Source organism: Rutilus rutilus (assembly GCF_951802725.1).
Source record: "Rutilus rutilus genome assembly, chromosome: 2".
NCBI lineage: Eukaryota > Metazoa > Chordata > Actinopteri > Cypriniformes > Leuciscidae > Rutilus > Rutilus rutilus.
In genome coordinates this window covers 11,085,591-11,100,515 of record NC_140210.1, presented here as the reverse complement: position 1 = coordinate 11,100,515, position 14,925 = coordinate 11,085,591, and the positions used below count along the sequence as shown (strand labels likewise).

Sequence of the window (14,925 nt, the reverse complement as noted above, 5' to 3'; positions counted from 1 at the left end):
TTTGATAGTATTCTGCACGATGATAAAGTCTATATAGATTAGCATTACATTATAAATATAATCTATTATTATGAAAATACCTGGCATGGCTTAAAGAACACAGGCAAATCAGATATCATTGCAATCATGTTTATTGTCTTCAAAACGTCTTTATCTGCATGTTACAGCGCGATCTCTGTTAGCTGTGTGTGTTCGAGGCTTCCTGGAATGTCACATGATTGGCTCTTCTTCATGTTCCATATATGGACTATTACTGTGCATATAGCGCCCTCAGGCTGCTGGTATGAATTGAAAACAGTAAATCAGAGTACCAAACGCTCATAAAGATTACATCGAAGCATTTGGGTATAAATTCAATAAATATTATTCCTGTCTATAGAAATATGATGTAAATCTACGAGAATCTATCAATATTTCTTCAAATCTGCATATTTTTGAGCTAAAGCCCTGAGGGACGTTGTTTTGTGTATCGCTGTCATGACGACAGCACGGGAGTTTTTTTATGAATGGGAGAGGCTGACGCACATAATTCATATTAAAGGTATCACTCATTTTTTCATTTCATAACTCCTGACACAAATTAAGACATAACTGTCACTATGAGTTTCTCAGAATACAATAGTGGTCAAATACTGAAACTTGAGTCTTATATCTTTTTAATGATGTATAGTTTGTCAAGGTATAACATTAAATCTGATAGTAATTTTGAATTAAATAAATAAAAAACGCTTCAGTGCGCGGGCGCACTGGCAACGGTTAACAGGTTAATGTATGCAGAAGTTATAACACACTTCCTGTGTCCCATTATTCGCCATAAATTCGTTTCCTCGTCACGGCCAAATCGTTCGAGATATCAAAAATCCATTCGCAAGAATTCATCCTCAATGTCTTGACTTCATTCACACAGAGTTTGGTGGCGATCGGATGAATTCCCTAGGAGGAGTATTTCACATTCCATTGTATGCGTTTTCCAAACAACGTATAATAACCGACTTCCTGTTGGGCTATTGTAAAACTTAGAGCACGAAAGTTGTTCGGCCCGATGAGATCTATATGTGTACTGAGTTTCATATTACATGCAAGCGTGTTTGATTTATGGACCAAGTTTTCGGACACCATTCCAGGGGGCGCTGTCGAGCCCCCCTGCCACGCCCGGGTACCAGCTTCAGTCCGGCCCTGATGGCCGCGGGTTCTGACGTGTGTGCAAAATTTCAAGAGTTTTTGAGCATGTTAAGGGCCCCAAAAGTGGCAAAAAGGCAAAAAGTGGCGCCCTTTCAGGGCTTGGGCCCTAATAATAATCCTACCGAAAACAATAGGGCCTTCGCCCTTTCAGGGCTTGGGCCCTAATTAACCCTAGACCATTGAATTACTAAAAAATAATGCTCACTCGAAGTGCACTACCACTCGGAGTCTGCATTATTTTTAAATCATTCAACAGCCTGTAGTCAATCATTTCTTACATTGGTACCTTAACTTAGATCGGGCTTAGATTAATGGCATAAAATGAAAAATATTAGTACGAAGAAAGTTATTTTAAAAATAAAGAACATTCAGCTAGACAAGCATATACATTAAGGCTGACCTTGGTTGAAAGGATCCTGTATGTGCTCTGTTGTGTGACAATAGGATGCAGAAGATAGACATTTAGGCAGTAATCGTCTCCTGATGGAAGCTTTACCACAGCTGTCAGCTAAGACAAAAAAGAGAACAGGCTCATTAGATTTTAATTTTAGTAGACAGAACTCAGGCTAGTTTGATATGTCATTATTTTTGGTACAGATCTTACCAACCCTCTACGGATACACTGAAGCTTGAGTCGCCATTGGCTAGTAAATGTTTTATTTTACTCAGACTTTTTTACATGGAATGCAAGAACAATGCAAATGAAAATAAATAAATAATAATAATCCTACTGTAGCGTCTGGACCAATCAAACAAACAATTATTCATATTTAATGAATAATCCAAAAGATGCCTCAAGACAGTAACAAGCAGGCGGCGAGATATCTGCTTTTCCACTGATCATTATCAGTTTTTATTCCCCCAGGCTGAAACTAGTCCATTAACTAGTGGACCTCAGATACCTTGTGGATATCATTGTCTATTGTAAACATGCCTAGTAAATTAGTCAACTTGAGAGATAAAGACTGAGTGGGTGTTTCCCAGTTCCTGACTTAGTAATTATAATATATGACAAGACAAGATTTTTATTCCTCACACTCTTGATGGATTAAAAAAAAAAAAAAAGATGAAAACTTCTTGAAAGCATCTTCATGTCATTGTGTACATTTCCTGAATACACTTGGGTGAGGAAATTATGGCTTTTTAAAAAACAATTTTAATCATAGTTAGTTTATGAAAAAGAAATGTCACCCTCCATGGGTTTGTGATACAAGTTCTAGTAGTGCATCAGCATTATGAAAGGTCAACCACACTTTACTATTACTTTCAATTTAGTGTACAGTTCTGCAATTTATTCATACAAGCATGTTGTACATTGTGCTAACTATATGGGTTAAAAATGTTTTTTTTTGTTTTTTTTTGTTTTTTATCTTTTCAAAACTGATGTAATGCATATTTTTGAAACAGGAACAATGTGTATAAACAAGTTTCAATTGTTAAATAACATTTCAAAATGTATAAAGTCATTGTTTGGCTTTTTTTTTTGGTGGCAAAAACAGATATATACAGTGCAATGCATAAGTGAATACACCCATGCTAAAGTTGACTAAAAAGAGGAATAAAAAAATCATATTTTGGAAATTGAACTTAATGCCTTAATTTAAAAAATTAGGAAAAATCCAACCTTTAAGGACACCAATTTTCTTTGTGAATGAATAATGTATTGTAAATAAATAAATGTTCTTCCTTAAAATACATGGTGCATAAGTGAGTACACCCCTATGTTAAATTCCCATAGAGGCAGGCAGATTTTTATTTTTAAGTATTTAAAAAAATAATAATTTAGGATACTATGCATCCTGATAAAGTTCCCTTGGCCTTTGGAATTAAAATAGCCCCACATCATCACATAGCCTTCACCATACCTAGAGATTGGCATGATTTTATTTCAGTTAGCCTAAAAGCTAGTTTGATTTGCATTGAGAGATGATCTTATGGAAAGTACCCCATGCCAATCTCTAGGTATGGTGAAGGCTATGTGATGATGTGGGGCTATTTTAATTCCAAAGGCCAAGGGAACTTTATCAGGATGCATAGTATCCTAAAAAAAGTTTTTTTTAAATACTTAAAAATAAAAATCTGCCTGCCTCTATGGGAATTTAACATAGGGGTGTACTCACCATGTATTTTAAGGAAGAACATTTATTTATTTACGATACATTATTCATTCACAAAGAAAATTGGTGTCCTTAAAGGTTGGATTTTTCCTAATTTTTTAAATTAAGGCATTAAGTTCAATTTCCAAAATATGATTTTTTATTCCTCTTTTTAGTCAACTTTAGCATGGGTGTATTCACTTATGCATTGCACTGTATGTATATATATATATATATATATATATATATATATATATATATATATATACACTCCTAATTTATTGTGAAGTCTTAGCAAAGTAACCCTTTTAGTCTCTAGTGCCTAACATTATTATTATTATTTTCATATGAATGTATAATTGGCATTCTAGTGGCCAGTAGTTTAGAATCTTGAGAATCTCATTTTTACTCTTAAAGACAGAAAAAATAATCATACAAGAATACCAGTAAATGCATGTAATACAACTAATCACAATCTAGGTTTCAGCTATTTGTTCACTTTGACCTATTATTTGTTGGTTTAAATAAAGAATTTCCATGGTTGCACCACCTGATGAATATCAGTTGTGCCACCTGACGTTATTAATGACATGAAATATGCTAAATACTGGATTTTCCCCACCATTTCAGTTACATATAAACAATAAAATACAAGTGTTTTAGTCATCAGTCTCTATTGAAGTAAAAGTAGTAAATTGATTAAAGTCCACATGAATTCAAAATTGACCATATTTACTTTGTTTGCCTAAATTGTTAGTTTTGTGGTGAACAATTCATCCGTGCAAGTCAATCCACACAAAAATTTTTTTTGGCTTTGTAATCTTTAATCAAAATCTGAAAATGCCCCTCCCCTCTGCCTTGGAGGACCTTCCCTGATGACGTATGTTTGACGGCTTGGTTTGGGAAACGCTTAACCACTCCCCTCAAACCGTTAGTCTGTAATGAGCGAGAGATGGAGAGGAGGAGCGCTAGAGTAAAACCCTGCCCTCTGTTCAATATTCCTTTTCACTGGGAAATACGTCACAGCACTGGAGAAAAGTCGTTTGCAACTTCCGGTTCACGCGGACTTTAAAAACAGAATATATCACATGACATCACATTCGGAACTGGAAGAGGCTACAGTGCAATAGATTGGTTAGACACACTGTAATCAATTGTGATTGAACAAAGTCATGTTTTATATTGATATAAAAAGTAATCAGTTTAAGTCAATTGAGAAATTAAAATTAAAATATCAAAACCAAATTGGAAAGTGTATGAAAATATAAAAAAAACATGGAAAGTGTAACAACCTACCAATACTCGAAAGTAGCTATTTTTATCAGTATTTGAGAGATAAGACAAAGAGATAAGATTTGAGAGAAGACAAACCTTCTCATTTTGCCACAAGGATCAGTTGGGGTCCTCTGGATGCCGCATTAGCATGCTTACTGTTATTACCTTTTCAATTCATAATAAAAGGCCCACGCTTGCAGTTGTGTCACACTGACAAATTCCCATACAAAAGTTTTCAATAATCCGAACATCTTTAAATCTACTGATATTTACATAATTTGTTTATTTGAAAGGTTTCAAACATAAAAATATAGCTGCGAGCAGCGATTACGGGCCCAAGCCGGTGGCACCGGGGTATATATATATATATATACAGAAAATATTACTTGACTTACCTTATTCTGATTTTATGATACACTCAAAATATTCCACAACAAATCCTTTAAATTTAATGTAAAAATAAAAACAAAAGTAAGCAGTGTTGGGCTCACGTAACCCTCTCATTAGAATCAAAATGTTTCAACATTTGCAATGTATTTGGATGCTAAACTATTCTTTATTATAGGCTTTGTACTTCACTCGTGTTCCAATATCGACGAAAAAAATCATCCTCTTCACACGCGCAAAAATATGCTTGGAAAAATCACAGTGGAGTGGTGCTTACTGTGAATGTACGAATTGTACTACTCAGGGGTGCAAACACATGTATGGTCAAAAAAGAGAGAGGTAATCGAAGCCCTCGTCCCGCGGCAAATATCCAGATACTACATTGCCACCATCCCCAACCCACCCCTATAGGCACATAGAGTCAAATGAAATTTAGAAAAACTATCTTGCACTTCTTCTTGCTTTACTGCTACTTCCTGAAAACAATTTCACCTGATGATTTGAATAGCTCTTTTTGTAAAGAATTAATAATTCTAGAATGATTGGGGTAATTGTGTAGGGTAGGCCTAGTGCATCTGCATAGAAACTAATAAACAAAATACAATTATAAATACAATAAAACACAAATACACGAGAAATAAAGCAGTGCTTTATGTTTTTCAGGTAAATTAACTGTATTAAGTATTAATACAGTTTATCTTTTGACAAAACGTGATTTTTCTCTTTCTCTTTTGTTGTTTGATTAACTTTGGTGACACAAACAGCTGCAGGTATATTGGGTGCTGTCCCTTTAAGACGAATGCACGTATCTAATACCGGTAATGACACGCATCCGTTTTATTTTGACTGCGTTTACGGGGAAACTCGTTGAGACGGACACTGGCTTATTTTTTCGTGCACATGTCTGTTCAAACACAAATAGATAAGAAAGAAAAGGGAATTAGGTGTTCACGAACTTCACGTGCTGTCTGCGACTGCGTGGCTCTGTGCGCCGACAGACCATCTACACTTGGATGTTAAACATAATATATATAGCCTGATACAGCAAAGACAACGTCGGCAGTATTGACGGCAAAATAGGCTACAGAATATTTCGTTCTGTAGGCCTATTGACGGGCAATATTTGAAAATCGATAATTAGGCCTATTTTTTAAATTACAATTATATATGCATTTGTCAAAACCGAGAGACTTTCAAGCATCAAAATGTAATTTATTAATATGTATTTGCGCCTTCTATTTTGTCTGAAAACTTCCAACACTCTTGCGTGTCGCGTGAAAAATAGGCGTTGGTTGCGGTTCTATTTCTAGCGCGCGGTTTCGGCGCGGCTCGAGAAGCTCTAACACAAGCTCTAACCAGTTAACATGAGAGCCGACATAAAAACGGACACTCCACGCCACGCAGAGAGAAATGTGATGCAGTGGCAGATCCAGAGTGAGACAGAAACACTAGTGGTTCACGCTTGCGCACATACTGCTGGTTTGGCGCGCAGTGTTCTGATTCGCTTATTTCCTATTTACTTGTTGGTGGACGCAATCCAGAATTACTGTTGGCTAAATTATAATCAGACCCTCTCAAACCCCCCCCCCCCCCCTCCCCTCTTAAAAAAAAACTCTTCGGATCTGCACGATTCACACAAGTCACCCAAACTGACGTGAAAAAAGCGGGAGGCGCCGAAAAGCGCGCTGTTTGCACCCCTGACTACTGACTATTTAAACAGAGAAGTGTAATTTTATATGTTAGGTTGACTATTTTATTATTATATTTTATTAAGGCTATAATGAACAGGCTGCGATGTCAAGTTTGCAATGCTGGAATGTGTGTGTGATTTAACAGTAGAAACATAAAAACATACTCCGTAATTTTGTTCATTCAGGACATCATTCAAACTGCAAAGTGTTTACTTATATTTATGTACACTCGCAATAAAACACAACATTGTGCTTTTGTAAAATAAATTCAAGCAATCCGCCCCCCGAAATGGCGTTAATTTTAAAATTAAACTAAAAGCTCCTGACTTAACAGGCATTCATAACTGTGCGCGCCCACGGCGAGGAACGCGCAGAACAGAGCGAACGTTTTTTAGTTCATTCCTACTTCCATAGGAATTCATTGCAAATTCTCACTCTACTCAGCACCATTATTAAAGTCTGTGCAGATGTCTGTATTTTACTTTACGTTAGCGATTTAAAAGCCCCCAGCGGTGTCACACGTCGATTAACCGGTGGGAAAATTTTCCCACAGTCACAGCCCTAATATATTTATATATATAGCCTAAATACAATAGGCCTACCTGAAAGAGAATTTAGCTTGCCCGACCAGAGTAGCCTGATTAGAACGTCAATGACAAAAAAAATAACTTGGGAATCACTAAAACGAGATATTATTCTAATTTTATTACATTCATTTTAAGTTGCAATCAACAGTTGATAATAAATGTATTACTGATCAATGGTAAAAAGGTTGCGCTGCTGAGGCTCGTGCAGCTTCTCCAGGAGAAATGTGAACAAATGAGCGCAGCACACAAAAAAGAAACCCAGTTAACAACATACTGACTATAAAAATTACAAATATGGAGTTTTTATATATTTTATACCATATGCAACCTCACTTGATGAGTAGGCTACTGTTTCCTGAATACAATCACGATTGAAACTGTGTGACATTGATTTCATACAACAGGTTAATAAACTGTTATAATTAAGTCACTTACATTTTAGATGCAATATTGACTGTTTTTGCTCTGTTTCAGCAGCAAAAATAGTTAAACAAAGATCACAGCAGAACCATCGCGCATCTCACAGCAACTTGTTTTCTCATTACTGAATGATTCAGCATTTTGAAAGAATCGGTTGACTCAAAGATTCAATGATCAATCCATAAACATCTGTCTCAATCATGAATGACTCAGTCATTTGAACGAATCATTTGAACGAATGAATCAATGACTCGCTCATTAAGACGGTCGCCTGGCGACACCTAATGGCGGTTTAGTGTTATGTTTAAAAGTATCATTCTTTCCAACGTGTGTGCACCATTATCAATGTCCGTGCGGACATCCGTATTTTACTTTAACTTTTATATTAGCGATTTAAAAGCAGCCGCTCGTGTCACATGTCGATTAACCGATGGGAAAATATACTCAGTCATATACCTAATAAATGTATATTTAAATACAATATAGGCCCACCTAGTAAAAACTTTATATACTATTTTGATATCCTTTTGGACACAAGAGGGCAGTATAGCCCTTTGTTTGCTTTTTTCTTGAACCAAATAGCACTAAATAGCCTGTTTTTAACTTTTTCATACTACTTGAATTGCAAAAACAGAATAAAATGGGTTTAGTTCGAATATTTGTATAATTTTATATAAAAATAAATGGTGTATAATTTAATTTTTAGAACATATGAGACGTTTCCTGCTTCCTTTTTGACATTAATTTAATCCCTCGCCATAGCAAAACCGTTTGAGATATTCAATAACCATTTACAATTTAGCATCATTAATATGTTTTTATCATGTTGAAAAAGTTTGGTGGGAATAAAATAAACCACTGAAGCACTTTCTTTTTGCAAAGAAATCCACATTCAAACCAAAATATCTGACTTCTTGTTGGTCAGAGCTAATAACTGTAAATTAGAAAGTTGTCCGGCTTGATGAGACCAATATACATACAGATTCTTGAAACTGTAGGTAAAACTAACCCTCCCACTTTTGTCAAAAGCATTTTGAAAGTGACACCCTTCCTGCTGCCAGTTGGTGGCGCTATAACTTTGACTCACAATAGTTGCATCCATCTGATCGGCCTCTTACCACGAACACACTGCTGAAGTTTCATCAAGATCAGTTAATGTATGCAGAAGTTATAACACTTCGTGTTTCTCTTTTCTCGCCATAAATTCGTTTCCTCGCCACGGCCAAACCGTTTGAGATATCAAAAATCCATCCGCAATTTAGCATCCTCAATGTCTTGACTTCATGCACACCGAGTTTGGTGGCGATTTAATTAATTCTCTAGGATGAGTACATCAAATTCAACAGCATGCGTTTTTCAAACAACCCATAATAGCCGACTTCCTGTTGGGCGGAGCTAATAACTTAGAGTGTGGAAGTTGTTCGGCCCGATGAGATCTATATGTGTACCGAGTTTCATATTAATTCATGCAAGTGTGTTTGATATATGGACCAAGTTTTCAGACCGTGTTCAAGGGGGAGCTATTGAGCCCCCCTGCCACGCCCGGGTACCAGATTCAACCCGGCCCTGATGACCGTGGGTTCTGACCTGTGTGCAAAGTTTCAAGAGTTTTTGAGCACGTTAAGGGCCCCAAAAGCCCCTGAAACCTTGAAAAACAATTATAAAAGCAAATCTCCCCTAACAGACAAATCCCCCCCCCCCCCCCCACCCCACACACAGAGACACAGATACAGAGAGAGAATTCTCAAAAAAAAAAAAAAAAAAATCACATTCAAACCAAAATATCTGACCAGATTTATATTTTTAAGTATTTTAAAAAAAAATTTTTTAGGATACTATGCATCCTGATAAAGTTCCCTTGGCCTTTGGAATTAAAATAGCCCCACATCATCACATAGCCTTCACCATACCTAGAGATTGGCATGGGGTACTTTCCATAAGATCATCTCTCAATGCAAATCAAACTAGCTTTTAGGCTAACTGAAATAAAACCATGCCAATCTCTAGGTATGGTGAAGGCTATGTGATGATGTGGGGCTATTTTAATTCCAAAGGCCAAGGGAACTTTATCAGGATGCATAGTATCCTAAAAAAAATAAAATAAAAATACTTAAAAATAAAAATCTGCCTGCCTCTATGGGAATTTAACATAGGGGTGTACTCACTTATGCACCATGTATTTTAAGGAAGAACATTTATTTATTTACGATGCATTATTCATTCACAAAGAAAATTGGTGTCCTTAAAGGTTGGATTTTTCCTAATTTTTTAAATTAAGGCATTAAGTTCAATTTCCAAAATATTATTTTTTATTCCTCTTTTTAGTCAACTTTAGCATGGGTGTATTCACTTATGCATTGCACTGTATATATATATATATATATATATATATATATATATATATATATATGCTATTTTGCAAGTTCTCCCACTTGGAAATCATGGAGGGGTCTGAAATTGTCATCGTAGGTGCATGTCCACTGTGAGAGACATAATAAATTTTTTTTTTTTAAAAATCCAGAAATCACAATATATGATTTTTTAACTATTTATTTGTATGATACAGCTGCAAATAAGTATTTGAACACCTGTCTATCAGCTAGAATTCTGACCCTCAAAGACCTGTTAGTCTGCCTTTAAAATGTCCACCTCCACTCCATTTATTATCCTAAATTAGATGCACCTGTTTGAGGTCGTTAGCTGCATAAAGACACCTGTCCACCCCATACAATCAGTAAGAATCCAACTACTAACATGGACTAATTCTGGACCAAAGAGCTGTCCAAAGACACTAGAGACAAAATTGTACACCTCCACAAGGCTGGAAAGGGCTACGGGGAAATTGCCAAGCAGCTTGGTGAAAAAAGGTCCACTGTTGGAGCAATCATTAGAAAATGGAAGAAGCTAAACATGACTGTCAATCTCCCTCGGACTGGGGCTCCATGCAAGATCTCACCTCGTGGGGTCTCAATGATCCTAAGAAAGGTGAGAAATCAGCCCAGAACTACACGGGAGGAGCTGGTCAATGACCTGAAAAGAGCTGGGACCACCGTTTCCAAGGTTACTGTTGGTAATACACTAAGACGTCATGGTTTGAAATCATGCATGGCACGGAATGTTCCCCTGCTTAAACCAGCACATGTCAAGGCCCGTCTTAAGTTTGCCAATGACCATTTGGATGATCCAGAGGAGTCATGGGAGAAAGTCATGTGGTCAGATGAGACCAAAATAGAACTTTTTGTTCATAATTCCACTAAACGTGTTTGGAGGAAGAAGAATGATGAGTACCATCCCAAGAACACCATCCCTACTGTGAAGCATGGGGGTGGTAGCATCATGCTTTGGGGGTGTTTTTCTGCACATGGGACAGGGCGACTGCACTGTATTAAGGAGAGGATGACCGGGGCCATGTATTGCGAGATTTTGGGGAACAACCTCCTTCCCTCAGTTAGAGCATTGAAGATGGGTCGAGGCTGGGTCTTCCAACATGACAATGACCCGAAGCACACAGCCAGGATAACCAAGGAGTGGCTCTGTAAGAAGCATATCAAGGTTCTGGCGTGGCCTAGCCAGTCTCCAGACCTAAACCCAATAGAGAATCTTTGGAGGGAGCTCAAACTCCGTGTTTCTCAGCGACAGCCCAGAAACCTGACTGATCTAGAGAAGATCTGTGTGGAGGAGTGGGCCAAAATCCCTCCTGCAGTGTGTGCAAACCTGGTGAAAAACTACAGGAAACGTTTGACCTCTGTAATTGCAAACAAAGGCTACTGTACCAAATATTAACATTGATTTTCTCAGGTGTTCAAATACTTATTTGCAGCTGTATCATACAAATAAATAGTTAAAAAAATCATACATTGTGATTTCTGGATTTTTTTTTTAGATTATGTCTCTCACAGTAGACATGCACCTACGATGAAAATTTCAGACCCCTCCATGATTTCTAAGTGGGAGAACTTGCAAAATAGCAGGGTGTTCAAATACTTATTTTCCTCACTGTATATATATATATATATATATATATATATATATATATATATATACACACATTATATATATGTAACAAAAAAATATATATATATGGCGAGGCGAGGAACGGGCAGAGAAGAGCGAACGTTTTTTAGTTCATTCCTACTTCCATAGAAATTCATTGAAAACGCTCGCTCTGCACCATTATCCATGTCAGTGCGGACAAACATATTTTACTTTCATTTTTAAGTTAGCAATTCAAAAGCCCCCAGCGGTGTCACACGTTGATTAACCGGTGGTAAAATATTCCTCACCGTCACATACCTAGTATATTTTTATATAGATACAATAGGCCTACCTGACTTTGAACACAAGAGGGCAGTATAGCACTATGAATGACAATTTATTTTTTGGACTAAAAAAACATTCTGGATGTTTTTAAACTTAAACAATTATTAAATTGAAAAAAAAAAAAGAATAAAATGGGTTTAGTTCGATAAGATAGGAGGTTTTTAGTGTTTCCTTTTTTGACATTAATTTAATCCCTCGCCATAGCAAAACCGTTTGAGATATTTATTATCTGTTTACAATTTAGCATCTTTAATGTATTTTCATCATGTTGAAAAAGTTTGGTGGGAATAAAATAAACCACTGAAGAGGAGTGGGTAAAAATTCAGAGGCTGTTTTTGCAAAGAAATCCACATTCAAACCAAAATATCTGACTTCCTGTTGCTCAGAGCTAATTACTGTAAATTAGAAAATTGTCCGGCTCGATGAGTCCAATATGTGTACTGATTTTTGTGACTGTACATAAAATTAACCCCCTCACTTTTGTCAAAAGCATTTAGAAAGTGACACTTCCTGCTGCCAGTTGGTGGTGCTATAACTTTGACTCACAATAGTTACATACATGTGATCGGCCTCTTACCACGAACACACTGCTGAAGTTTCATCAAGATCAGTTAATGTATGCAGAAGTTATAACACTTCGTTTTTATCTTTTCTCGCCATAAATTTGTTTCCTCGCCACGGCCAAACCGTTCGAGATATCAAAAATCCGTCCGCAATTTAGCATCCTCAATGTCTTGACTTTATGCTGACCGAGTTTGGAGGCAATTGAAAGAATTGCCTAGGAGGATTATTTCAAATACCAGAGCAAGCGTTCTCCAAACAACCCATAATAGCCGACTTCCTGTTGGGCTGGCGTAAAACTTGACCAAGGGAAAGTTGTTCGGCCCGATGAGATCTGTACGTGTACTGAGTTTCATATTAATTCATGCAAGCGTGTTTGATCTATGGACCAAGTTTTCAGACCCCGTTCAAGGGTGAAAAATCCCCCCCCCCCCCCAATAATATTAAAGTTCGATGCATTGCCATGGCAACAGTATCTAAGATATCAATAATCCTTTCACAGGTCTACATCTGCTGTGGGTCTACATTATACACAAAGTTTGAAGCAAATCGGGTAAAAATACAAGAGTGATTTCAAAACATTTTGAAAGTGACAAACTTCCTGCAGCTAGTTAGTGGCGCTATAACTTTGACTCACAATAGTCACATCCATGTGATCGGCCTCTTACAACGAACACACTGCAGAAGTTTCATCAAGATCAGTTAATGTATGCAGAAGTTATAACACACTTCCTGTGTCCCATTATTCACCATAAATTCATTTCCTCGCCACGGCCAAACCGTTTGAGATATCAAAAATCCGTTCGCAAGAATTCATCCTCAATGTCTTGACTTCATTCACACCGAGTTTGGTGGCGATCGGATGAATTCCCTAGGAGGAGTATTTCACATTCCATTGTATGCGTTTTCCAAACAACGTATAATAACCGACTTCCTGTTGGGCTTTTGTAAAACTTACAGCACGAAAGTTGTTCAGCCCGATGAGATCTATATGTGTACTGAGTTTCATATTATTACATGCAAGCGTGTTTGATTTATGGACCAAGTTTTCGGACCCCATTCCAGGGGGCGCTGTCGAGCCCCCCTGCCACGCCCGGGTACCAGCTTCAGTCCGGCCCTGATGGCCGCAGGTTCTGACGTGTGTGCAAAATGTCAAGAGTTTTTGCCAGTGTCGCCTTTTTCCACATTTGTTGCCATTGGCTTGGCTTGCTTAGGGACATTCAATTTAACATTTAATTTAATATTCAACAATAATATTGATCTGCCTGCATTGACACTATTATACAAGAACTGAGCTGGAAGATGACATCACGGTTTACTCCAGAGCGGCTAGCTATATATATATATATATATATATATATATATATATATATCTCCAACTCACCACAGTTGTTTGATGGACTTGTAAAAGGCACGAGTGTGAGATAGAAAAAAGACTCTAAGCACAGATGGCAGGTTAACAGGCTAATGAAATGCTAGCGTGTTGTGCTAGAGATTTAGATTAAAGCTAGCTTTGTCAGATCAATGTAACAGACAATATTAGATAATGTCAAGTTGAAGAACGCGATTTGAAGACAATAAGATGTAAGGTAAGAAATTCTTAATTATATTAGTTAACCCTCTGGGGACCAAAAACGCGCCGCGCGTTTTGCTCGTTTTTTTTTTTAGCAATGAAAAATAAACACAAAATGCTCTGTTAATTTTGATCTTTCATTTTCGTGTAATACATCAATCGATCCTGTTCAGTTTCTATTTTTTTTCTGTATACTCACAATAAAAATAAAGTGTTTTGCTTTTTGACAAATAAAGAAAAATTAACATGATGCTATTTCTGCCTTCTCTCTGTCAGTAAACTCCCATTTGAAACGCGTTCGAAAATGATCTATAACTCCGCGAAAATTCAGTCAAACAGGCAAACAGACCCACGGGCATAAAGCTTGAGATCGCAGCTTTTAAATGAAGTAATTTATATAAAAAACAAATATTATCAGCTTCTGTAATCTGTATAAAAAGAGAGCGACTCCAGTCGAGCTCATTACGAGCCATTCAAAAGTAATTTGACCACGCCCCGGAGAGCGCGTGCTATTCAAACGCAAATTCTGAGAACCATTTCAGTCTGTGAAACGCCCCCACATCAGCTGTAAACAAAGAGGCATAGCCTACCTTATGGAGAAAAGTTTCTGTGCTGATATGAGGAGCAATATGAGGAGCAGATCCCGCTGAGGAGTGAGGTAGGCTAAGTTATCCTTTCTCAAGTGTTAATGTGGAATAACGTTATGGAATAACGTTAGGCCTATGTAAACAAAAAGATGAATCGCGTTTCTATAATATGAATCGCGTTTCTGTGAGATGAATGAAGGGTACATATTTGTAAAGACTGTTTAGCCTAAATATCGCGTTTCTGTG

The 14,925-nt window shown here is 37.0% G+C and overlaps 1 protein-coding gene across 4 annotated transcripts in view; it reads right to left on the bottom strand.

The window, feature by feature from the left end:
* Positions 1-14,925, bottom strand: part of sugt1 (SGT1 homolog, MIS12 kinetochore complex assembly cochaperone) — a 209,900-nt gene that overhangs the window by 47,458 nt on the left and 147,517 nt on the right. For 2 of the 4 annotated variants that reach the window (XM_084401815.1, XM_084401814.1), the window contains exon 10: positions 1,583-1,690. The exons of the other annotated variants lie outside the window; for them this stretch is intronic. In XM_084401815.1, coding sequence (XP_084257941.1) covers positions 1,583-1,690 — 108 coding nt within the window. The remainder of the gene's footprint in view (positions 1-1,582; positions 1,691-14,925) is intronic. 4 annotated transcript variants of the gene reach the window in all.